This window comes from Phocoena phocoena, chromosome 10, assembly GCF_963924675.1.
Source record: "Phocoena phocoena chromosome 10, mPhoPho1.1, whole genome shotgun sequence".
In the NCBI taxonomy this organism is placed as follows: Eukaryota; Metazoa; Chordata; class Mammalia; order Artiodactyla; family Phocoenidae; genus Phocoena; species Phocoena phocoena.
In genome coordinates, this window is record NC_089228.1 from 62872514 (window position 1) to 62898850 (window position 26337).

The 26337-nt window shown below is 36.4% G+C and overlaps 1 protein-coding gene across 1 annotated transcript in view; it reads right to left on the minus strand.

Annotated features, from left to right (window-relative positions):
• FAM83B (family with sequence similarity 83 member B) overlaps positions 1–23667 on the minus strand; it is a 66171-nt gene extending 42504 nt beyond the window's left edge. Inside the window, exon 1 of the mRNA XM_065886235.1 lies at positions 23224–23667. Within this exon, the coding sequence (XP_065742307.1) occupies positions 23224–23667 (444 nt within the window). The remainder of the gene's footprint in view (positions 1–23223) is intronic.
• Positions 23668–26337: the final 2670 nt, after the last annotated feature.

The following is a 26337-nucleotide window of genomic DNA, read 5'->3' on the forward strand; positions in this document are numbered from 1 at the left end:
GCTAGCTGTGGTCAAATTACTGCACTTCTTGAAATCTCAGTTTTTTTATCTGAAAAATGTGAAAATAAAGCATACCCAACAGTCTTTTCAAGGATGAAATAAAATAGTCTTTTAGGCATGTAGCATCATACCTAACACATGGGAAAGGCTGCGTGGTCGAGCTGAGATTCAAAGCCAGGCAGTCAGGATCCAGGGTTCACGTCCATGTTCATCATCCCTGACCTAAGCTGCCGGATACATTTGCATATTCTGAAGTTTCTTTCTGAAAAGCATCACATCAGATTTGTCCCTGCTTATTTCTAATAGTTTTCCGGCCAAACAAAGCCATTCTTCATGAGCAGCCTAAATTCCAAGGGTCTACTACCATTTCTAATATGTCTACTGAAAACTGAAGAAACAGGTTTTGTATTCTATTCCAGTAAAAACCAAAAACGTTAATTGAAACACCAGATGGCTGAGGCACACCCCTGTAGAGTTCTGTTTCTTAGCTTCCCTAAGATGACACATATTCTTAATTAAAATCTCTTCAGGTATGTTCTCTCAAATATAAGACATGACACTTGCATAAACTATATTGTATTTGTACCATTTTTGGCATATGTGTGTTTTTTTATTGGCAGACATCACACACATATGTTAAGTTACAGAAAGTACATTATATTTCCCTAATTTACCTATAACTATCATCCTAAACAAAATCAAGAGACTCATCAGTATCCAAATAGACTATATACACCATCTATCAGGGGAAAAAAAAGTGCTTCTAGGACTTGGAGTTTGTAAATCCTGGGCAGATCCATTGCTTCCTGAATTTAGATATGGAACACTGGGAGAGCCGTTTAAATCACTGGACACCACAGTCACCGAAGGCCATTGGCTACATATGCCACAACACTTACGGGATTCAAGTGCAAAAGACACGCAGTTAAATATGAGCCTGGAAAGAACTCTTCTCTCTCACCCTTAAATTAACCCCCTAAATTAACAGACAAATACAAACGTCCAAATGGAAAACAACAGTTTTCTTCATGGAATAATTAAAGACTGCTCTTCTCCGAGGACCATAAAACACACTGATTCGGATTTGAGTAAGGTGACAAGAAACCAATTATCTTTTAGCACTTGACACACTTAAAGTAATTAGAATGTCAAATCACTTCCAGAATGGAGAGGAGTAGAATGGCTACAGGAATAAACATTGAGGCTTCACGTATATGCACATGTGCACAAGAAAGGACTCCTTGGAGGTTCCTTTTATAGTTTTCTTCATATAAATATTATCAAAGGAGAATCTTAGGTGCTAAACTTTTAGAAGGTTTTTATCAAGTCACATTCCATCTACATCACTTTGTTCAGATATTTGACTTTTGATTTAATTTAGAAATTGGTTCTGTATGTAACTTGATTTAGTAGAAGCAGAATATTTTAATTGGTCCATAGATACTGGGCATATATCAAAGCTGGAAATGTGAAACTTGTGATGCTGAGAATGTCTTTTAAGAACCACCAGTTGATGGCAAACACCATCTCTAGAACCAAGATATGAAGTGTTAAGTGGCTGAACTGATATCAGAAATTTGGTTCATATTATAAGTGCTGATGTATTTTACATAGTTTATTAAACAGTTTAGACTTGTAAAAATTTGTCCTAATACACCAACTATAAAATATTATTAACAAATAACCATGATACGAAGAGTGTGTGTCAAGGAACAAGTCAGTGGTATAAATTGAAAGGGTTCTCAGGATTAATCTCATCTTGTTAGTTCAGATCAGGCTTCCTATAATAGTTATCTATCGCTGCTTAGCAAATTATCCCTAAAATGTAGTGGCTTCACACAACAAACGTTTATTATCTCACAGTCTACATGGGTGAAGAATTTGAGAGCAGCTTAGCTGGGTGGTTCTGACTCAGAGCTAAGGTTGTCGTCATCTGAGCCTGGCTGAAAAGGAGTATCTGCTCCCAAGGGGGTTCTTGGTTCCTGACCCCACGGACCTCTGTATAAATTGCTGGGGGACCTCATGACAGAGCTTACCCCAGAGCAAGAAATCAAAAGAGAGTGAGAGGCAAGCAAGGTATCTTTTAAAACCTGGTCTTACTTCTGCCATGTTCTATTCATTAGAGGGAGTCACTAAATCTAGTCCACACTCAAGGAGAAGGGAATTCAGCTCCACTTTTGGAGGGAGGACTGTTGAAGAGTTATGGACATATTTTAAAACTAGCACACATAACAGTAAGATATGTTGCCGAAAATGTACACAATATTAGTAGGTAGAGATGGAGAAGAGTATTTCTGGAAGAGGGAAGGACAAAAGCAAACATTTAAAGGCAGAAAATGGCAGATGTCAAATCTAGAAGGCAGATTCTGGATGTGGTCAGTGCTTCTGTGGCACTTGAAGAAAGCAAAGACACAAAGGTTTGTAATCAGAAAAGGATGATATTGATCCTTCTAGCAAGAAACTGTAGGGATACTGGAGAAAGCAGAATTGTTAGGGAGCAAGAGGAGTTAAAGGGACTGTTGCAATTAACCATGAAAAGTTGGGAGCACAACTTGGGCGGTAGCAATGGAGAGAATTAGGAGGAGGGAGACGTGGCCGAGGTCCAAACCTCAGGGCCCGATGACAAAACTGGAAGCGTAACATGAGAGGGGGATGAATCATATGTGATTCCAAGGTACTGTGGCCTTGGTATCTAAGAAAGTGATGATGCCTTTCACAGAGAGAGAAGACAGGAGAAAACATTTAGGGAGATTCATAAACTTCTAGCTACTCTTTTGGACATAATTGCATTTGAAAGTCCAGTGAGCCATGTAGGTAAAGATGTCGGACAGTCAGCTAGAATTAAAGGGCACCGTTCAGAAGACAGTTCACACCAGAGTTGTAAAGAGCAGGAGGTGTGGAAGTGGAAAGGGACACCAAGGAATAAAATGCAGAGAACAGACGCAAGGGCTAAAACCTTTAAAACGTTCACTTTCAGGAGATGGAAAGAGAGCTACCAAAGGACATAAAGAAACACTAGAAGTACAGGAAAAGAATGAAGAGAGAGAAATATCATAGAAACCAATGGTAAGAGATGAAAGGTGACCAGTGCCTACAGAGAAGTGGAGGTGGCTGAGGATTGTTAAAAAGTGGCTGGCGTGTCTTGACCATGTGGACAACAGTGGCCTCTGAGGCACTGGGTTAGAGAGGAAAGGAAGACAGACCCAGACTGCAGAGATTAGAGGAAAGAGCAATAAAGAAACAGAGACGCTTGATGGAAAATACTCCCTAAGAAAGTATAATGATTAAAAAGTAAGAGAGAGAATGGTAACAGGGTGGAGGCAAGCAACTCACTGAGGATGTTGTACTGGAAAGCAGAGGGAAATAACTATAAACACAAAATAGAGATATAGAAATCAAAGTAATAGAACTGCAGGGGACAGTTAAGATTTTTTTTTTTTTTTTTGTCTGAAGAAAACAGGAGGTTAGGAGAGAGGACGGACGATACTGAGCTTTTGAGGGGGAAAAGCTGGAGGTTGAAAGGGATTCACTTAGAAAGTCTTCACATCAGGGATTTATCCAGGGAAGCAGCTCTTGGCCTCTGAATAGTAAAGATGTTCAATACAGTTTTAAATGCTAAGCCCCATAATAAACATGTGTAATTTTAAAAACTCTCTTGTCACTGTTTCTTCTTAATATGAGATTACATGAGTTGAATATACTGTGACGTAGGTTACAGCAATCTGAAGCAGTTTCTTCAGCAGTAACCAGGAAACAAAAAAAAAAAAAAGAAAGAAAGAAAGAAAGAAAGAAAAAGAGGAAAGAAAAAAAGGACTTTTTCTACTTCCAGGCTGAAGGGAGAATTTCACATGTGTAATCAATGAGTGCACTCTTTGGGTCACATTTCCTGAAGTGGTATTTTTAAATAATTGGACTCTCAATTTCTTTGATCTTACCCTGAAAAATAAAACTGTGTGGACACACATGTTAAACGTGAAAATAAGCTCTGGGAAATCTGTGACTCTGAGCTCCAGGGATTTTGCTACTGTGAAACTATGCAAATAAATCTTAAAAGCCCTAATGACTGAATCAGAATGGGTCTACTTCTACAAACACATAAAAAGGCAGCTGACATGACAACCTTTTATTTCAGAAGTTAGCTTCATGGTTTTCCAAATTGGATTGTTAACAGAAATAAATTATTTGGAATGTAACTTAGAAAGAGCAAAAGACTGGTGTACTTGGCTCAATGAATACATTTAGTTTTTGAATGTGGCAGATGTTTTTTGAAAAAAGGTGAAATGAACATACATCTGAAAAAATTAAGACTACATTTTCCCAAACCTTATGCTTTCTAAAATATAACTTTGACAAATATAATGCTATAAAATTCTTGTATTTGGTTTCACTCAGGGCCATTCATTTCCCTCTTGATGCTTTGAATAGAATGCTGGCATTATATACTTCTGTTTAAAAAATTAGGTTTAGGCAGTTCCCTGGCAGTGGTTAGGACTCGGTGCTTTCACTGCTGTGGCACCAGGTTCAATCCCTGGTCTGGGAACTGAGATCCTGCAAGCCACATGGCACAGCCATAAAAAAGAGGGAAAGAGAGAATATCTCTAAAAAATTAAGTTTAACAGAAATTGTTAAAATATAAAAGTTATTATGTATAAAATTTATATGTAAACTTCACTACTTAATATATCTAAATAATATATTGCTATACATGATATTTATAACATTTATAAAGCCATTTTAAAAAGATACACAGTTATTTTTTTAAGGCTTTAAACCTAGGAGCACTTAAACCCTATTAACTTTCCCATGGAGTTAAACATTTATAAGTGTGCTTTAAGAAGTCTCTAAGATTTTAAACATGATGAAAAGCATGTACATATAAAACATATGTAAATATGAACATCTATCCTTACAGAGATAGAACATCTATACATAAATGTATTCTCACATGTATACTATTTTTAAGTAGTATTTTAAACACAAGACTATCACTTGCAGCTCAGATAGACAAAACTCCATGAAGATAATGCTTGTAATAATGAGTTTGATGATGTGTACTGCATGGAAAAATGTTGGAAAAGTAAGGCATGAGGAGGAAAAATAAAATATAGGATGGTCTCCATTCATAAACATGTTAGAAATTCTTAAAATAAGAGTAAAATAAAAATAGTCTTTAACTGATTCATTGAATGAGTAATATCAATATTTCAGTACTAGACATAAATTTTAAACAATTTTTCTCAACTTTAAAATAGTGATAGCTTACCCTTTATTTTTATTTTTAATTCCATTAATATATATCTAAGATATGTGTAATTTTTTTCTCACATGAAGATTTTGTGATATTTAATCATACTAATTCATTCTAAATTAAATGAAAGGGAGTCCTCTAATACAAGACTATGATAGCTTATATTAGACCAACATTCTTTCTGAAAACAATAAAGGCTAAAAAACAAAAATAAAGGCAGCCAGAATTTGTGGAGCCAAGATCATAGATAAAGGAGAAACAATGAGGAAAGCCAAGTGTTTCCTGCCACTTTTTCACCTAATATTTTTTCACATTTGCCAGTTCACACAGTAAGGCACTGAGGCCAAAGCAGTAAGCTGTGGTGAAGAGTTTTTAGCAATTTCAGAGAGATGAAGAAAACAGAAACTGGATTCCAGTACCATCAATGCAAAAAGGACTTACACCTGATCACAGAGAAAGGGGAATCATGATAAACTGAACTCAGGATTCCATGCAATTATTGCCCTAAAGACATTTGGCAAATCTTAAATTGCACACTGAGTAAAAGGATGAAAAACAAAAGAGAAGAAAGTTGATAAGAGGGTAAAGAGCTTAAGAAAGCTTTTGAAAATCACATTAGGAAGATAAAAATTGGAGTTGAGATTCTTCCAAGAAAGAGAGGCTCCTCTAAATACCTCCAGTGAAATCCCAGAAGAGTTACCCTAGAAGTAGATGAAAACTGGAGATAGCCCACTATTCTGTAAGACTAAATGTCATCCTTATACCTCAGTCCCTGTATGGAATAGGTTGATTTACCCTTACTTTAACTGTCAACTTAAAGAAAACTAAATCCTCTTCAGTGGAGATTACTTCTGCAACTTTTCATACTAAATATTCAGCATTCAATCAAAAATTCCAAGCATGTAAGAGGACAGGGCCAAATGACCAAATACCAAGTGGAAAAACAAAACACAGATAATAGAAATAGATTTATAGGTGATCCAGATACTGGTGCCATCAGAAACAGACTTTAAAATAACTATTATTAAGGCATTCAAGAATTATATGGCTGTTATACCCTGAGAAAACCATAATTCAAAAAGAGTCATGTACCACAATGTTCATTGCAGCTCTATTTACAGTAGCCAGGACATGGAAGCAACCTAAGTATCCATCAACAGATGAATGGATAAAAAAGATGTGGCACATATATACAATGGAATATTACTCAGCCATTAAAAGAAATGAAATTGAGTTACTTTTACTGAGGTGGATGGACATAGAGACTGTCATACAGAGTGAAGTAAGTCAGAAAGAGAAAAACAAATACCGTATGCTAATACATATATATGGAATCTAAAAAGAAAAAAAAAATAGTTCTGAAGAACCCACGGGCAGGACAGGAATAAAGACGCAGATGTAGAGAATGGAATTGAAGACACGGGGAAGGGGAAGGGTAAGCTGGGACAAAGTGAGAGAATGTCATGGACATATATACACTACCAACTGTAAAATAGATAGCTAGTGGAAAGCAGCTTCATAGCACAGGGAGATCAGCTCAGTGCTTTGTGTCCACCTAGAGGGGTGGGATAGGGAGGGTGGGAGGGAGACGCAAGAGGGAAGAGGTATGGGGATATATGTTTATGTATAGCTGATTCATTTTGTTATAAAGCAGAAACTAACACACCATTGTAAAGCAATTATACTCCAATAAAGATGTTAAAATAAATAAATAAAAATCCCAAACCTAAAAATAAATAAATATATAAATGGCTGAAAAATACCATCAGAATTAAGAATTCAACAGTTGAGTTTAATAATAAATAATATTCAAAGAAAGGATTGGTTAAGACTTAAAGATACCTATGTAGAAAATATCCAGAATGAAATATACAGGGAGAAAATTATGGAAGATACAAAAATGAATATGAATTATATGGGATGTGTTTAAGTAAAAATAAACAAAGATGTATACACCAGCAATTAGAATTCTTAGGACAGGAGCAGAAATAGAACAGGAGGATCAACATTTGAAGAGATGCTAGCTGAGATATTTCTAAAGCAACAGAAAGACAAGACAGATTCAAGAAGCTCTACTATGTCAAGGAAAAAAAAATTAAAAAATAAGTCCTCATCCAGTTACATCATATTAAAGCTCCTGAAAGTGAGACATGAAAAGGAAGTCTTAAAAGCAGATGTAGACTCACCACTCTTATTCAACATAGTTTTGGAAGTTTTAGCCACAGCAATCAGAGAAGAAAAGGAAATAAAAGGAATTCAAATCGGAAAAGAAGAAGTAAAGCTGTCACTGTTTGCAGATGACATGATACTATACATAGAGAATCCTAAAGATGCTACCAGAAAACTACTAGAGCTAATCAATGAATTTGGTAAAGTAGCAGGATACAAAATTAATGCACAGAAATCTCTGGCATTCCTATATACTAATGATGAAAAATCTGAAAGTGAAATCAAGAAGACACTCCCATTTACCATTGCAACAAAAAGAATAAAATATCTAGGAATAAACCTACCTAAGGATACGAAAGACCTGTATGCAGAAAATTATAAGACACTGATGAAAGAAATTAAAGATGATACAAATAGATGGAGAGATATACCATGTTCTTGGATGGGAAGAATCAACATTGTGAAAATGACTCTACTACCCAAAGCAATCTACAGATTCAATGCAATCCCTATCAAACTACCACTGGCATTTTTCACAGAACTAGAACAAAAAATTTCGCAATTTGTATGGAAACACAAAAGACCCCGAATAGCCAAAGCAATCTTGAGAACGAAAAAAGGAGCTGGAGGAATAAGGCTCCCTGACTTCAGACTATATTACAAAGCAACAGTAATCAAGACAGTATGGTACTGGCACAAAAACAGAAAGATAGATCAGTGGAACAGGATAGAAAGCCCAGAGATAAACCCACGCACATATGGACACCTTATCTTTGATAAAGGAGGCAGGAATGTACAGTGGAGAAAGGACAGCCTCTTCAATAAATGGTGCTGGGAAAACTGGACAGGTACATGTAAAAGTATGAGATTAGATCACTCCCTAACACCATACACAAAAATAAGCTCAAAATGGATTAAAGATCTAAATGTAAGGCCAGAAACTATCAAACTCTTAGAAGAAAACATAGGAAGAACACTCTATGACATAAATCACAGCAAGATCCTTTCTGACCCACCTCCTAGAGTAATGGAAATAAAAACAAAAATAAACAAATGGGACCTAACGAAACTTCAAAGCTTTTGCACAGCAAAGGAAACCATAACCAAGACCAAAAGACAACCCTCAGAATGGGAGAAAACATTTGCAAATGAAGCAACTGACAAAGGATTAATCTCCAAAATTTACAAGCAGCTCATGCAGCTCAATAACAAAAAAACAAACAACCCCATCCAAAAATGGGCAGAAGACCTAAATAGACATTTCTCCAAAGAAGATATACAGAATGCCAACAAACACATGAAAGAATGCTCAACATCATTAATCATTAGAGAAATGCAAATCAAAACTACAATGAGATATCATCTCACACCAGTCAGAATGGCCATCATCAAAAAATCAAGAAACAATAAATGCTGGAGAGGGTGTGGAGAAAAGGGGACACTCTTGCACTGCTGGTGGGAATGTGAATTGGTTCAGCCACTGTGGAGAACAGTATGGAGGTTCCTTAAAAAACTACAAATAGAATTACCATATGACCCAGCAATCCCACTACTTGGCATATACCTTGAGAAAACCAAAATTCAAAGAGAGTCATGTACCAAAATGTTCATTGCAGCTCTATTTACAATAGCCAGGACATGGAAACAACCTAAGCGCCCATCATCGGACGAATGGATAAAGAAGATGTGGCACATATACACAATGGAATATTACTCAGCCTTAAAAAGAAATGAAATTGAGATATTTGTAATGAGATGGATAGACCTAGAGTCTGTCATACAGAGTGAAGTAAGTCAGAAAGAAAAAGACAAATACCGTATGCTAACACATATATATGGAATTTAAGGGAAAACAATGTCATGAAGAACCTAGGGGTAAGATAGGAATAAAGACGCAGACCTACTGGAGAACGGACTTGAGGGTATGGGGAGGGGGAGGGGTGAGTTTTGACAGGGCGAGAGAGAGTCATGGACATATACACACTAACAAACGTAGTAAGGTAGATAGCTGGGGGGAAGCAGCCGCAAGGCACAGGGATATTAGCTCGGTGCTTTGTGACAGCCTGGAAGGGTGGGATGGGGAGAGTGGGAGGGAGGGAGACGCAAGAGGGAAGACATATGGGAACATATGTATATGTATAGCTGATTCATTTTGTTGTAAAGCAGAAACTAACGCACCATTGTGGAGCAATTGTACCCCAATAAAGATGTTTAAAAAAAAAAAAAAAAAAAGCAGATGTAGAAAAAAGATACATTATCTCTAAATAAGCAACAATAAAAGTCTTTACAACTGCAATGGTAGCTTGTTAAAAAAAAAATTCACAGCAAGTACTGTTTGTATTTCATCCTATATTCAACATTGTAATGGAAGACCTAGCAATGTAGTAAGGTAAATCAAAAATATAAAAAGTTACATGGATTGCAAAAGGGAAAATAAAACTAGCATTAGTTACAGATATGATGATATATCTAGAAAATTCCAAATAATCTATACATAAACTACTGGAATTAATAAATGAATTTATCAAGTCATTGAATCCAAGGTCAAAATATGAAAAATATATTGTATTTCTACACACTAGCAAAGAAGAAAAAATTAGAACAAAAATATTCAAATATTATTTCTAATAAAAACAAATAACCATTAATAAATCAAACAAGTGACATGTAAGACCTATATACAGAAAACTACAAAATCTCACTGAAAGAAAGTATTTATAACTATAAATGTAGGAACATATGTCATTCATGGATTGGAAGATTCAATAGTGTAACATTTAATTCTGTTCAAATACTCTACGGATGCAATATAATACCAATCAAAAGCTCAGATTTTTTTTTTAATTGACAAGATGATTCTAAAATTCCTACAGAAAAGCCAAGGATTTAGAATAGCCAAGGCAATACTGAAGAAGAGCAAAACTCGAATACTTATGCTACCAAATAGAGAGGCTTACTATAAAGCTATAAAAACTAAAACACTGTGGTCTTGGAACAAGGTTAAGAAATAGATCAAAGGAACAGAATACAGTGAGAAATATACTAATATCAAAGTGGTCACTTAAGTTATGACAATAGTGTCACTGCAGTACAGCATAGAAGGGATGATCTTTTCAATAAATGGTGCTAAGTCAACTAGATAGTATCTCTACAAAAATTAAAATGGACCCTGACCTCATATGACACACACAAATCAATAGCAGAAGGATTTGTAAACCTAAATATGAAAGACAAAATAAAACTTCTAAAAGCTAACAAAGGGGAACATCTTCTTGATCGTAGGTAGAAAAATATTTCTTCCATGAAACTCCAAAATAGCTAATCCTAAAATAAAAAATAAAAAATTGAACTACATTAAAATTAAGAACCTCTGTTTATCAAACAAACATACCATATCAAGGTGAAAAAGTAAGCCACAGAAGAGATTTGCAAGACATGTATCTGACAAATAATTAATATATGGCATAAAAAATTCTTAGAAATCAATCTTAAACAAATAACCTAGTTTAAAAAATAAGAAAAGAATGGGTAGAGAACCCTGAGCCCTATGACAGAATGCAAAACATATCTCATCTAAAATCCAAACGACAAGTATAAAGGTGACAATATCATAAGAGCAACTAATCAACATCTGGCAAGAAAACTGATCAGGGCTCAATGTAGCAAGTAAAATTGAACATGGATTTTAAAAGATGAATGGGAGGCAAAGAATATGGAAAAGGATGTTCCAAGGAGGGGAATAATCATGTAGAAAATTAGGAAGCAATAAGCTGTCATGGAAGGCCCACAGAATGGCAGTAAGTAACACTGCAGGGTCAAGTGACAGGAGGGAGGTGGAAGGAGATAAAGCACAAAGGTGAGGATGCAGCGGGAGCCACCTTTAACAGGAGGAGCCTCATATACGCCATGCTTGTTGACCTGGACTCTATCTGGTACATCATCAGGACCCGAATGTAATAGGACCTGTACAAAAGTGTCCTGAGAATTCAGTGGTTTGCCTAGTACCAGCATGGAAGGTCTATCAGGTGCTCTGTTTGGACTCAGGTACCAGCACTGCCTACTTCACATCCTAGTATAAATTATTTAACCTCTTTGTTCTTCACCCATGAAAGGAGGCAACAGAGGTAGCTACCTGAGAGAGCTGTTGTGAATATAAATATTAATACATATAAAGAGCTTAGCACACAGCCTGGCACATACCAGCCAATAAATGCTAGATAGTATTAATGTCATGAACAAATTTAGTTCTCCTTCTCAGTAGAGAAGCAATGTGATATGAGTCTGGGAATGGAAGACCCCTGAACATGATCTGTACTGAGAGTTATTAATCAGTTGGGTGATTTTGCACTTTTGGACTTTCTCAATTTCCAACTGTTCTTTAGTAAAAAGACCACATGGTCACTAACCCGAGATTCTTTTCTTTTTTTAAGTAACTGCTCCCAAATTTCAGCAGGCTTGAGTATGACTATGTACTGTGACTCAGATACTGATTTTTTTCTCATGATTATGGATTTTCCAGTAGCACATATTAGATTGATATTTAGCCAAATGGCAATGTTTTTGCATTTTCACATTTATTTACTTATTTAAAATATTTGTTTGACTTCTTAGGGGGAAAATTGATAGGTGATGATTAATAAGACATTAATACAGCCCAAAGGAAAGAAAATGTACACTTACTGATTTTTCTGCTTTTAAAGCTTCGAGATTAATTATTGAGTAGCTAATAATTATGCAAAAATAGTTATGAGGCTTTCTTCATTTCTAAATTCTAAAGGCTTTCTAAAGGAATATTACTGGGAGATGCTCATCATATCAGTACTGGGGTGGGAGGAGAGTAGGTACGGGTCCAGGTAGCAGGGATCCGCCCTGCCTGCAGCAGAGGCTGTCCTGGTGAGAAAGAGCACATTATCTCTGATATTATTTACACGGTCTCTGCCAGCACACGGTGTCATAAAAAAAGCACACACTGCCTTTTAGTCAGACTTATTGTTGTTTTCAAATTCCCAAGAGACAATGAACTTCCTTATTACCTGCACCCAAGCAGCCTCCACTGCCCCTGTTCTATATGCCTTTGCTTATCAGCACAGGAAATCAAGTATTTTATTATGGGAAAAATCCTAAGTGGAAAAAGCAGGAGGCAAATTGTTATACATAATTTCAAATATGATCTCAACTATATTACATGCGAACATTCTATTTCAGCGATCTAATATTGGGTGTTCAGAGATCACACACACACACACACACACACACACACACACAGTCGTGTGCACATGTACTTCTCTATCCATCTATTTATATATTAGAGGGAAGAAAATTTCTAAAGTTTATTTTCTTAACCCCTTCCTGTATTTTCCCCCATATTTTCTATAAGGAATAGGTATACTCTGATAATAAGAAAAAATAAACCTTTATTCTATGCAATCATTGAACTAGTAATCTGTCTCTGCCAGCAAATATTTTGAAGGCATTTCAACTACATCAAAACTTTTCTACTTTGAAACTTCAGGAAATATCTCTATAACACTCTGATACACAGAGTAAAAAGGTGGGGAAAAAATCCAGCCCCTTTGTAATACATAGGTCACTCACATAATGTCCATACACCCTCAACCTCTTATCTATACATCTCCCAGAAATCTTTTAGCACATCCCCCAAATATTAGACTCTAAACCACTTGAAGTGTTTATTTTTCTACTTGTATGACCTAACAGATTGTCTTGAACATAGCAGGGATTCAATAAAGACATATAAACTATATATAGTATAGTATGTAGTTGAAACTTTTTATACAGAAATAAATTTTATTGACTTAAAATATTAAGACATTTTTAAATAGCTTTAAGACCCACCCCCCAAATCACCTTCTTTAGGGCACAGAATTAAGTAGTTATAGTTTTCTATTCCTGCAGGAAATTGAAGGTATATTCTCATTTCAAGAAGACATCGTCAGCTCCAGGCCATTATCAGCCTGCTGGTGAGCATTATCCCAACATATGCTACAAACTGTTTTATATTTCCCTCTACATTTTAACTAACCAACAAAATGTTAATATATCCAGGATCAGATGTAATGGTATTACTCAGAAACATTTCATGACCTCTCACTGTCCATACCCACAAAGCTGGACTGAAGGACCTTCACAATTTGATCTCAACACACATCCCCCACCGCCTTCCTTTTTCCAGCCCCACTCTACTCCCCCCACATTCCCTGTTGTCTAAAATGTCAAGCTCTCCACAGTACATCTCCTACTCCTCAACATGTATGACCCAAGGTGACCTCTGAAGAAAGTGACGTCCCAAAGGCACCCTCCCAGTTCTTGTTTTTCCCCTCACCTGACAAGCACATGGGGTTACTTAACACTTGCCTTTGGGAGGCTCTGCTTCTCAGCAGGTTATATAACCTCCTGACTTATCAGGTCCTGAGTCATCATCCAGCCAGTCTTCTTATCTCACATGTATTTTTTTTTACCTACTTTGTTGTAACTGAGTCTTATCCAGGTACTTCCTAGGCCGCCTCTCACCTATGAGGTCAGGACAAGAACTATTTCCAAGTCCAGCCACACTGGATGTAGATTCTAATCTGAACCCTAATCTCTATTTAGACACATGTTGCTCTTGGTGGCTGCCGTCACCAGTCAACTATCTCAGGGCTCTGGTGAAAATGATAACTTAAAAGCCCCTGCGCCTTGGTCTCTGCCTGCTTCCTGATTCCAACTCTCTCATGACTCCGAGGCCAAACTCAAAGGACAATGCCATAATCCTAGTTGCTCAGGCCAAAAATTTTGGGGTCATCTTATATTCTTCAACTTATTTCATACCCCACATTTTACTGCCTTCAAAATATATCCAAAATCTGACCAGCACTGCTACCATCCTGGTGATCTAAGACAATATCATCTCACATTTGAATTATTGTAACAGCCTCTGCTATGCTTATTCTTGAACCCCTATAGTCAATTTTCAATACTGCAGCCAGATGTGTCCTTTTAAAATAAAGCATATTTCAAATTGATCATGTCTCTCTTTTGCCTAAAATTCTCCAGTGGCTCCCCATTTTACACGGAGCATAAGCCAATGTCTTTGTAATGGTCCATGAGGACCTCCATGATACCTCTCTGAACTCACCTAACTCATCTCCCCTTTGCTTTCTTGGGTCCAGGAACTGGCATCCATACTGTTCCTCTAACAAACAAGAAGGCATGTCCCTGCCCTAAAGCTTACCCTATGTCTAGTCTGCTCTGCCCTCAAAGAGATGCAGGGCTCATTCCTTCTTACCTCAAATCTTGACTCCAATGTCACCTTCTTGATGAGGCCTCTTCTGAACACCCAATTTAAAATCGCAAACTAACCCCTGCCACCGCTCTCAATCAGCGCTCCTTACCCAGCCATATTTGTGTTTTGTTTTTCTCCATAGCACTCCTCATTTATTACACTTATTAAAATCTAAATCTCCCTATTTGTCAGTAAGCTCCATTCAAAAATAGGGTTTCTTTGGTACTTTATTCTCTTCCCTATCCTCAGAATTTAGAACTCTACTTGACACACAGCCGACATTAAATAAATATTTGCTGAATGAATGAGTAGCTTGCCATGCTTGTCACCTGTTAAGACTGGCCAAAGGCTAGCTGACCCAGTCATAGTTGAACAAAGAAGAGGCCAGAGGACAACCTCATTGACTGCCCTTCTCTTACTTCTTTGAATGTCTCCTTTACTTGAAACTCAGAGACCCTGTTTCTGTTCAGTATATCCTGATTTAGTCTGCATTCTAGGTGCTACATCTCATCTACATATCATAACCTTCTGTCATTTCCAGTAGGTCACTTCTGACTTCTAACAGTAACCCCACAATGGCTTTGTACATGGCCCATTTAGAAACCAGTGCTTCCACATCCCCACCAACTGGTCTCCATCCCAGACCCTCTCAACCACGTCTTCTAAAACCTCCATTTGGGAATATGCAGCTATTAATAGTTTCCAGTTATGACCCTTTTAGATCATGACCACTGACTTAGTCACACCTATCACAAGAAAGCAGATTATTCATCAGTAAAGTATGGATAATAAAAGTACCTATTTTCCAGGAAGGTATGAAGGTCAGTTTAAAGTACTGCATGTAAAATACCGACCAGTACATGACACATAAGTGCTCAATAAATTACGTGTTCCTGTTACTAGATAACATAAGATAAATCTTTTACTCAAAATCAGATGCTAGTTCCAGTCCTGATGATAAAAGCAATGTTTTTCAAGATAATTTGAAGAGCGACTAGTTAAAAGACATGAATGATTGATATAAAAGTATATGCCACATGATGAATCTGTGGCAACTATAGGAGAATAGGCAGAATCCTTGGAATACAAACATCCGTCTGGTGTGAGAGCCACCCTCATCTTAAAAGGGTCCCCATAGCAACCCCCCATTACATTTCACATCTCATTAGGAGGACAGATAAGCAAAAGAAAGTTATATCCCTTTATTCTCATGGAAGTTAACATTTGATAAGATGCTTCAATGTGTACCTGAGGTCCTAAGCTTATCATCCCATTCAGCTGCAAACTACATTTTATGTATAACATTTTAAACAAAGATGCCTACAGAGTTCTCTTCATCCATGTTCCTTCAGCTTCCTATTGGAATACTACTTGCCCCGTTCTCCTTTGCAGGGTTATTTTTCTGGCTTGGCTCTAAAGGCATCTGAGTTTGCAAAACTGCTAAATTCTATCCCTATGACTTTAAGTATTATTTAGACATTAGGAAAACTGAATGTTTTATGATCATAATGTTTTACGATTAGCTTTGCCATTCCAACAAACTACTAAAGGTGTATTATCAGAAAAATATTACACACTTCAATAAATAAATAAGTTTTAAAAAATTTAATCCTATGACAGGAAGGAAAATGAGTAAACAAATTATCATAAAAAATAAACTATTTCAGAGAACCCAGAATACAAAGAACTAAATTTTGTCCCATGGTCAATAACAGGCTCTCTCAAAGTTCAAGAGAAAGATTGTACACACCACATGCAGTCCCTACAGGAATTGCTTCTCACAGCTTATTTTGGAAAAAGAAAAGAAAAAGAATTAAAGAGTACCAAAGGGTAAAAACTGAGAACAGAAAATGGTCTTAAAAACATTTCCCTTAATCAGATAAATCATGCTCACTCTGAAATAATCCAAATTCAATAATAATAATTCAAATCGGTTAAAAATGAAAATCATGGGTGATTTAAGACTTTACCTGATAAGACATAGCCTGGTAAAGCATCTGAAACTCATAAATCACACATGACTTTAGTATACAAACCAAGCTGGAGGTCTTATATAACAATTTTTTTTATTTTTTCATACACCAGATCTTTTGCTTCCACAGAGCAGAAAAACAGCCACTCTATCAGGAAAGCAAAGTCTTTTAATCTAAGACTAATTATGGTAGACCTTAAATAATATACCTAATATTACTTTTTGAATTACATCAGAATATTTAGTAAGTAATAATAGTTCATAAACTCAGAGTTACTTAAACCAACTTTTGACCCTAAATGGCAGGTCTATAATAAATATGAACTTTAAAAACTTACAAAAATTTGCTCTTCTTTTTTATAAATATGGAACCCTTGTATAATGTCTTTATTTAAAAATCTAATAAAATTATCACTTTTAAAATTCAAGATGAAAATGGAATGACTACCTTTTTTCCTCTTGGTCTACAGAATGTTCCCCTACCTCCGCCTTAGCCTTTCACCAGAACTCTGTATCTTTTCAGATCTTTGGATCTTTATGTAAGAAAGCAGGTTTATAATTTTTTCTTCAACTCTGAATAGCTGTCCATAAAAGAGATGCCTTTTCTGCACATCCAGAGTATAAAATTCATACATCTAAGCTGTCTTCACAGTGGGTCTTATTTTCAAATATACAAACTTATGTTGAATCAAAATTTTCCCATTTTGAACTTTCTAAGCAGTAATACTGGGAAAATGCTATGTAGATCGCTAATGCAGTGTACATAATCACCATGATATTTCAGAAATGGGTTTGAGTCATTTCAACAACAGCTAATAACCCTGGCTGGCATTCCTGGTAAGATGCTGTCTTGTTAGATACTGGACTTGGTCATTTGTTGCTCTCACTTTTAAAGAAGAAATGCCAAATCACAGTGATGCAAAAATACAGGCTGATAAAATAAATACCATATATTAATGCATGTATGTGGAATCTAGAAAAAATGGTATAGATGATCTTATTTGTAAAGCAGAAATAGAGACACAGGTAGAGAACAAATGTATGGATACCAAGGGGGAAGGGAGGGTGTGGAAGGACTTGGGAGATTGGGATTGACACATATATGCTATTGATACTATGTATAAAACAGACAACTAATGAGAACATACTACATAGCACAGGGAACTCTACTTAATACACTGTAGTGACCTAAATCGGATGGAAATCCAAAAAAGAGCGGATATATGTATATGTATAGCCGATTCATTTTGCTGTACAGTAGAAACTAACAACACTGTAAAGCAACTACACTCCAATAAAAATTAATTTTAAAAATATAGGCTGATGGATTCTTTGACAAAATAAAGGTCTGGAGTAATGTAGTAAGAGGAAAAGTAGAAGGAGGAGAAGAAGGGGTTACCATCATCTCAACACCACACGCAGGGTATTAAACATGTGGAGGTGTCATGGTAGATATGTCAGCCAATTCATTCCACTCTTGCAAGGATCCTATGGAGTATTAGCATCTCCGTTTTACAGATGAGAAAACTAAAGTTCAGAGAGTTTGTAGTATAATGTCTAGTGCAAACAGCTGTTTGAGTTGGGATTCAACCCAGCCCTAACTGACTCTGAGATTCAGAGCCTTCATGTCATTCCATGAAGTCTCTTTGAAAAAGAGCATTATTTGAAATTGTCAATTAAAAGAGGCTGCAGCTTTCTGCCTGTGAAAGTTATCAAGTCAATCAAGGAAACTCAAAACTCTATTTTGCAATAAGGGTAAAGAGCATCTTATTTACTCTTTCCTCTCCCTTAAGTAACTGTGTTAAAATCATCAGGGTTATTGTTAGTAGTGGAGGATAGGAGTAGAGAACCAGGAGTTTGGCATACAGAGAGTATTCCCACGCAGACACAGTGAGAGTTAACACGGTAAAGTCAGTACAATTTTAAAAAGACTTTTAACAAGATCTCTCGCTCTCTTTCTCTCTCTGTCTCTTTCTCTCTCTCTCACACACACACACACACTCACACACACACAGGTATATACACACACATATAATGCATTTTATTCAAAGAAAAGCTGTTCAAATTAATGTCATGGGATACTAATGTCATTAAATCTTACTAAGCAAAAGCTATTTTTTGGAAGAAACTAATTTTGACTCAAATTTAAACAAAGAAATATTCTTTGTGTTGGAATAGGGAGGGTGCAGAGAGGAAATTCTTAATAAAAATTGGGACTATCAGGAGAGAGATAACCCTAGTCTTATAAGGGCACTGACAAACACATAAATACCACTTAGCTGGGCAGGATATGGCTGCAAAGTAATAGTGATGAAAGTGACACACTATGAAACAATTATTATTATTCATATAATGAACTAATTCAGTATAACATATTGAAATACCCTTGAGGTGGTAAGCAGTATTAGAGATTTGGATAAGAACATTCGATTTAAAAAACCCTAAAATGCTTTGCTTCATGTCTTTCATTAAACAAGTGAAGATACCTGTGGTGTACAATGACTTGTTCAATCCATAACTAGTTAGCTATCAAGCCTCTAGTCCAGTGCTACTTTTATAACACCCATCAAATCCCAGAAGCCCCCATCATTAGTCCACCTTCCCTTTTGTGGCAATGGGCCACCTGGTAGTAAATGTTTCTCTGTATTACTAAGAATTCTGAGGCCGTAACAGACATGCCTAGGAACAGTGACTCAGGAAGCAACCAAGATCTGAACTCAGGAGATGCAGGACAGAGCACCTCAGGAATCACTTCTGCCCTAATTCTCACTAGACTTTTGCTTATGTATCTTCTCGACTCCATATTTCACAAGAGTAAGAGTCACATCTCATGGAAGATGCTAGCCTAGAATTAGGAAACAGAGAGGCCAACAGCATTCTGGTTAAACATTTACATATTCAAGGCTACCAGAAATGATTACTTTAGGGATATTTATTACTGAGTGGACAGAAGAAAAATGACTTTAGTGAAAGATGACTTTTTAAAGTAATTAGAGGGGACATTTTCATAACAGGGAGTAGCAGTAATTAGGAATAAATGCATATATCATCTTGGGAACACCTCTCGACAGACAGATAATTACCTGGGAAAAGTCTTGCTAGATGCTATCAGACTTTATAAAGTTGAACCAGATTTAATTATGTCAACCACACAGTGAAAAATAGAAGGAAGTCAGGAAAGAGCCAGTAAATAAAAATAAGACCATTTTAGGGCACAGGGTATTACCTGTAATTAGATTTTCCCAAAGGAAAATTGTCAAATAGCCAAATAAGCAAATATACAAAAGAAAAAAAAAAAAAAGAAAGAAATGGAAACAAAAGAAGAAGAAGAAAAAATCTCTCTGAATAGCCTGTGACAACTGACATAAATGAAATGAACAAATACAAACAAATCTATGGATTTTTGAAATACTATAAAGATTATATCCTGCTTATAAAAACAGAAAGATTCAGAGATAATAAAACAAATGCATATAAATTAATGAAATTCAAAAACAAAATATTTTCAGTGGTTATGAGCAGACTTCAAATGTTTGGACCTCTAAGAAAACTGCTTTTGGCTTCTTTTTATTATTTTAAGATTTTTTTTCCATTATATGACATTTATTTTCATAAGCACCTTATCTTAATTGCAAACAGAGCAGTGAAAACGAATTTAAATTCTTCTCTGAGATCACTTCCTAGATTCTGCTTTGCTGGTTCTTAGCTCTACTTGTTATGGCCTCATAGCTCCATAGAGTTTCATAATGTTGATTAACAAAATAATTTCACAGAGGCAAAAAACTTCACTCTATTCACTAAAATAAACATTATTCAAGTACTTTATGAAAAAAAAGATCATCCTCTTCATACATTTTATCCTGTCATGACAATTCATTAAGAGTTACCAATAAAGAGAATTTGTCCTCTGAAAATAGTTCAGAAAAAAGAAATTTATCATAATAACTAACAGGCTTGATTCTGAAGGTTTACAAGAGCCTAACTTACCTGCTGAATAAATGATAGTCATGAAAAGCAGGCAGAATATTTAAAAGGCAACGTGTTCCAACAAGCTGGTATTTCATAATAATATTTGCTCTTCTTATTTTAACATTTTTCACAGGACCTTGTTCAGTTATGGGCTAAATAGTCTAAAATTTTGTAAAAATGTGATCAATAACTTTTTCTTCTCTGGAGTATTGGATCCTTCAAAAATCCTTAAATTAACATAGTGACATATGAAGAAATTTCCAAAATATTCACAAAATATACATCCCATGCATTTATAGCCCATTTAACCTCAATATTTATTGCATCTGTTTAGAAACAAACACATTCTCCAATGCTTTTGGGAAAAAAAAAAAGGGAAAGAAAACCACTACGTAATCTATTATGATTTATATTCAATTTCAGTATACTCAACTTATAAAGTTCAAATAATTCTCTTTCTTTGAATTCAGCTTGGATATGTATATACAAGGTAATATACATACCTTGGGTATGTATAAAGGTAGAATTCTTTCTTATTTTATGCCACTTAGATTTGGTGAAAGAGAAGCAAAGCATCACATTATTGTTTTACAGTTTGGACTTTGAGTTCCTCAGCTTGCTAATTCAAGTAGGAATTCTAAGCAGACGATGACCAGGCAGAGGATATTACTTTTAGAGGCTCACTAAATAAATAGCTGCCACATTAGAAAGAAAACTACATCAGATGGTCATGACTAATGTTCAGTTTCCAGTAAGTGCTAGCCCAAGAACTCATGCTAGCTCCTGAATTTCATTTTGTGCCACAGAAATGCAATGCCCCATAGGAGATTAGCTGTGGTGCAGGCTAATGAACTCATAACTACTAAGTTTGCCATAATAACAAATATTAAGCTTCACTGATGTATTTTTCAATTTTCAGTTAACACTGTAGCTCAAAAACATATTGTCTCCCCAAGCAGAAATTCACAAATGTTCATACTTGATATTTGTTGTTTTACCTTTACAAGGACTCATATATTTTCTTGACTTCTGTTGTTTCACAAAATACAATTGTATACTTTGTTCTCAGAGCACAGGATAGTCCAGTTTTAAAAATCCTTATGGTTCAATTCAGAAAATTGAACTGACAGTTCAATTCATTCAATGAAAGTTTGGACACCTACCGTGTACCTGATTCTATAGCTAATTTTTAACAACTGGAATAGATTAGTGCTCCCTTGATGTAACCCTGCTAAAGGAGTTAATATGGTTACAAGGTCAGGTTATTTGAGTTTAAAAGGTCCAGGGGAAAAAAAAAAAATCACCTTACTTTTGCAAAGCCTGAGTTTGACAATAGCCTTGGAACACTGTGTCTTCCTAATGTGAACGGGAGGCTCTTAGTTGCCTGTCTTCTAAACTACCGTGTCCCTGTGGGTTTCAAGGGTCTAATATGTCTGTACTTCATAAAAGCATGCTTTCCCAAGCATCTCTGTGTCTTGTTGACATAAAAGAAAGCAATGCCGTGTATGTGTGCATCCCAAGGCCCCTTTTAGGTCTAAATTTCTATACTGTATAGTATCCATAACTAAGAAATAGACACTTCGTAGTTAACAATCATAACGTTTTGTTCACATATTTTTTTTTTTTTTTTTTTTTTTTTTTTTTGCGGTACGCGGGCCTCTCACTGTTGTGGCCTCTCCCATTGCAGAGCACAGGATCCGGACGCGCAGGCTCAGCGGCCATGGCTCACGGGCACAGCCGCTCCGTGGCATGTGGGATCTTCCCAGACCGGGGCACGAACCTGTGTCCCCTGCATCGGCAGGCGGACTCTCAACCACTGCGCCACCAGGGAAGCCCTGTTCACATATTTTAAAACTCTCAATAAACAGCCTGGGAAATTTTGTTGTAGTTTCCAAAGCATCCATCATGGTGGTGAGTACATAGAAAACTCCCAAGAAGCTTTATTAGATTGATTAAAAGAACATTTCTACAGTTTTATCTGAGCTCTAAAATAGAATTTCTGAGATTTATAAACCAATATAAATATTTAAGAGAGAGTACAGAGGCCCTAAAATGCTAAGCACCTCAGGACTTTACTTTAGAATTTTACATTATCAAGCCTGATTTTTCACTGTTTTCACACAACTTAGGAAATAAATAAGAAAATCTATGCTTTATTTAATAGGATAAACTATATCCAGAGCAAGAATTAGGGCTCAGTCCTGTTAAGAACAAAGAAAAATTCACCGGATTTGCCAACCACATATTTCCTTTCAGAGATTAAGGAAAATGTAAGTGATTTAGGCTATGAATACATCAAATCATCTCTTTTCCGGTCCATACACCTCAGCCTTCATGGGTGAAGATCTCTCATGTACGTGATGAAGAGAAGGAAATCTCCACCTGTAGCAGGAACCCAACACCACTCTCTCAGATATTTACAAGGTATGGGAAGTTACAACCTTTCTACGTATCCATATACATATTTCCTGAAATAGGCATGGTCTATACATATAGAGACTCTTTTATTAACATATATGTCTGTTATACTACTCTGGTGATTTTCCACATTTCAAATTTTTCATTTATAAATAGAAATATTACCTTTCTTGCTTCTTTTATCATCTTCCGAATGGTTTCCTTAATTGTAAGTAGTTGTGCTCTTGGTGGATGAAAGAGGAGGTCAATTTGGGTACCCCTTAAGAGTCCAGGCATCACATACGGCCAGCCCAAGTCAAGATTTGGAGCTTCCACATCAGACTCAACAGGCCAGTAAGTCCCTGAAGATGAGGTATCATCGCAGGAATTATCAGTACCATATGCTGTGCTTTGTGCCACTTTTTGAACATTTTTCAAAATATAATTAATTTCTTCCTCGGCTAGAAAGTCTGACACTCGTTCCTTGGCAAGAAATTCTTGGTATGCATCTAACCCCTGTTCAATCAGTGTGTCCACAGCTACTCGATACCATTCCTTGTAGTGAGGTTCAATGTAATTGTCTAATTTACATTCGTCATGCAAGGAGGAAAGCATTGATGAGTTCTCCATGCTTGCAAACCTTTGACAATGGCACTTTCAAATGCCCATTCGTGCAGGGATGAGAGGTATCTGGGTATTTAAAAAGAAGGAAATCAAGATCAGTTAGAATTCTGTAATCAAATGTTTCATAATCCATGTCAACTGTTATTTTTACATTTACTCATAAAAATGAGTACCAGTAGCTCAATATGACATCCAAAGTGGCAATAATAATACCATAATTCACATATCTATCACAAAGAAGCTAAACAGAATTCCATTCACAGACTGCTAGCTGATATTCCTTTTCCAAGTTACCTCTAACCTTAGTTTCTCATCTAAGGAAATACACCTTCCTTTTCTGATATCCAGAAAGTCCATCCTTCTGAACTTTAATCTGGGATTACACATGGTGTGATCAGTTTCTTTTTGGTTTTAAAATATTTTAAAATAGAATTAGAAGAAAACCAATGCCTGGCCAGCCATTTAGATAAATCTTACTGATTACTTGTTATTCATATATCCTGATGAAATATAAAAAGCACAGAACACTTGTTTTCCAGGAACTTGTTAATTAGATGAAGAGGCAAAATGTACACACAAAACTGTTTGTTACCACTTTGAACAAAGACATATATTGCTAAGGGCCAAAATGAGTACTGTCTGTAGTCAATGCTTTCAGAATAAAAGTAGAGATCAATATGGAATAAAAGAGTTATGGATAGCCTTGCACAGGAGGTGGGCTTCAGGTGAACCTGAAGCAATGAGTAAGAATATCATCAGGTGGAAAGAAGGAATATTTTCATCCCACATAAAAATGTAAAACATGAGAAAAGCACAGAACAGGTATGTGCTTGGTACATTCAGGAGTTAATTAAAAAACAAACAAACAAAAAAAAACCTTGGTCTGCTGGAAATTAGGATCCTTGTATTAGGGGTAGGAGATTAAGTTGAATAGACAAAATGGAGCCAGGTGTGGAGGGCCACTGGCGACTGTTGGATTCAGCAAAACTTGTGTTTAAAACAATTAGTCTGGCAGCATCAGGGGAGTGGAGGAGAGACAAGTAGCTAGGAGAGTCTTTCAGAGTTCAAACTCTCAGTGAGGACGTGACAAGAATATTCAAGTGATGGTTCAAAGCATGAACTCCTGAAATTTGATGGCTTGACAACATACAGGTGATAAAAAAATTCAGGACATCAAAGACAATTCAGATTTCTCATAGGAATTAAAATCTGCCTATCTGAGCTCATGCCCCATCCCTCATGCCCACAAAATGTTATCTGTTCCATAATTCCCTGCATGAGATACTGGACTGGACCTTATCTCAATCAAATAAGGGACTTTCCAGGCTTTTGAAGTCAGGATCTTCATTGTGTGGATTCGAACAAAGTACAACCCTATGATGTGCTACAAGCACAAAAGGGCTTATTTGACCAAAAACATCTTTGTCAGTGGCCGTGCCCTAGTTTACAATTTTCCACTTCACTCAGACTTTTTGGTCTCAGGTTTACCAAAAATTAAATCTGATTTGGGAGGGTAACTCAGGAAGCCATTACCATTTATTAACTCCTTACCTGAAAATATGTAACAAGAGTCACTACTCATAGACAGAAGTCGTGAAGGAATGGACAATAAATAGGGTCGTAAGTTCTGCTGGGGGAGAAAAGATCAGAAAAAGATCCAGCATATAGGAAGGCAGAGATTAGGAGTGAGGAAGATACAGGGTACCTTATGTTACTATTTTAGCGCAGATAAGCCTATGTCCATCCCTAGGCTCAGAGTTTTTACAGAGAAAATCTAGCAGTAACAAAAGCCTAAAGAGTAAATCTGATACAAAAATAAAAACAGAACATGTCCCTTTCAGTCTCCTGGAGGGCCCTCAGCTTGAGCCATAATTTGATCCAGGCCAAGGAGACTGAACCTGTCCCTGGGTCCCAAGACCATCAGGCTGTGCAATGTGGCATCTGAGTTCTGGGCAATACCATCTTCCTGCCCCACATGGTATTATGGTGGAGCTTTGGGTAACACACTCTCACTCCTCCATGGGCAGAAGGAGGAACAAATACCAAGCTGTCTACTCATGTGAGAGATACGGTATGAAGAAGTAAACTTTGTTTCTTTTATTACCTAATTACATTTAACTTAATCTATTGACATGCACCAGGAAGCCAATGAGGAAACTCATAAATGTCTCAATCTTGTATAAGGTGCCATCTTCTTTCGAATGACATTTTATTTGAGTCCAGTGGTTCTCAACCAGGGAGATTTGACCCCACCCCCATCCCAAACAAGAACAATGTCTGGAGATGTTTTTAATTATAAGGATTTGTGGGGAGGGTGCTACTGGCATTCAGTGTGTAGGGGCCAGGGATGCACAGGACAGCCACCCACGGTAAGGAATTCTCTGGTCCAAAATGTCAACAGTGCCAAGGCTGAGAACTCTTCATCAAGTTGCGCACTTCCTATGCATGATATCATACTACTAATTGATGACTTTTTGGTGTTCATTACAGTTCTCTTTGGCACATAACACTCATTTCTAACAAAGAAATAAGGTTTTTATTTGCTTGAGAAGATCAATACATTTGATGAAAGTATAGTTCCCTAAGGTTTAGTGAGGTGTGGTTCTCACTTGATAATTCCAGTCCATGAAGGGACAAATATCCAGTGATGACATGAAAATCACACAGCTTATCTGT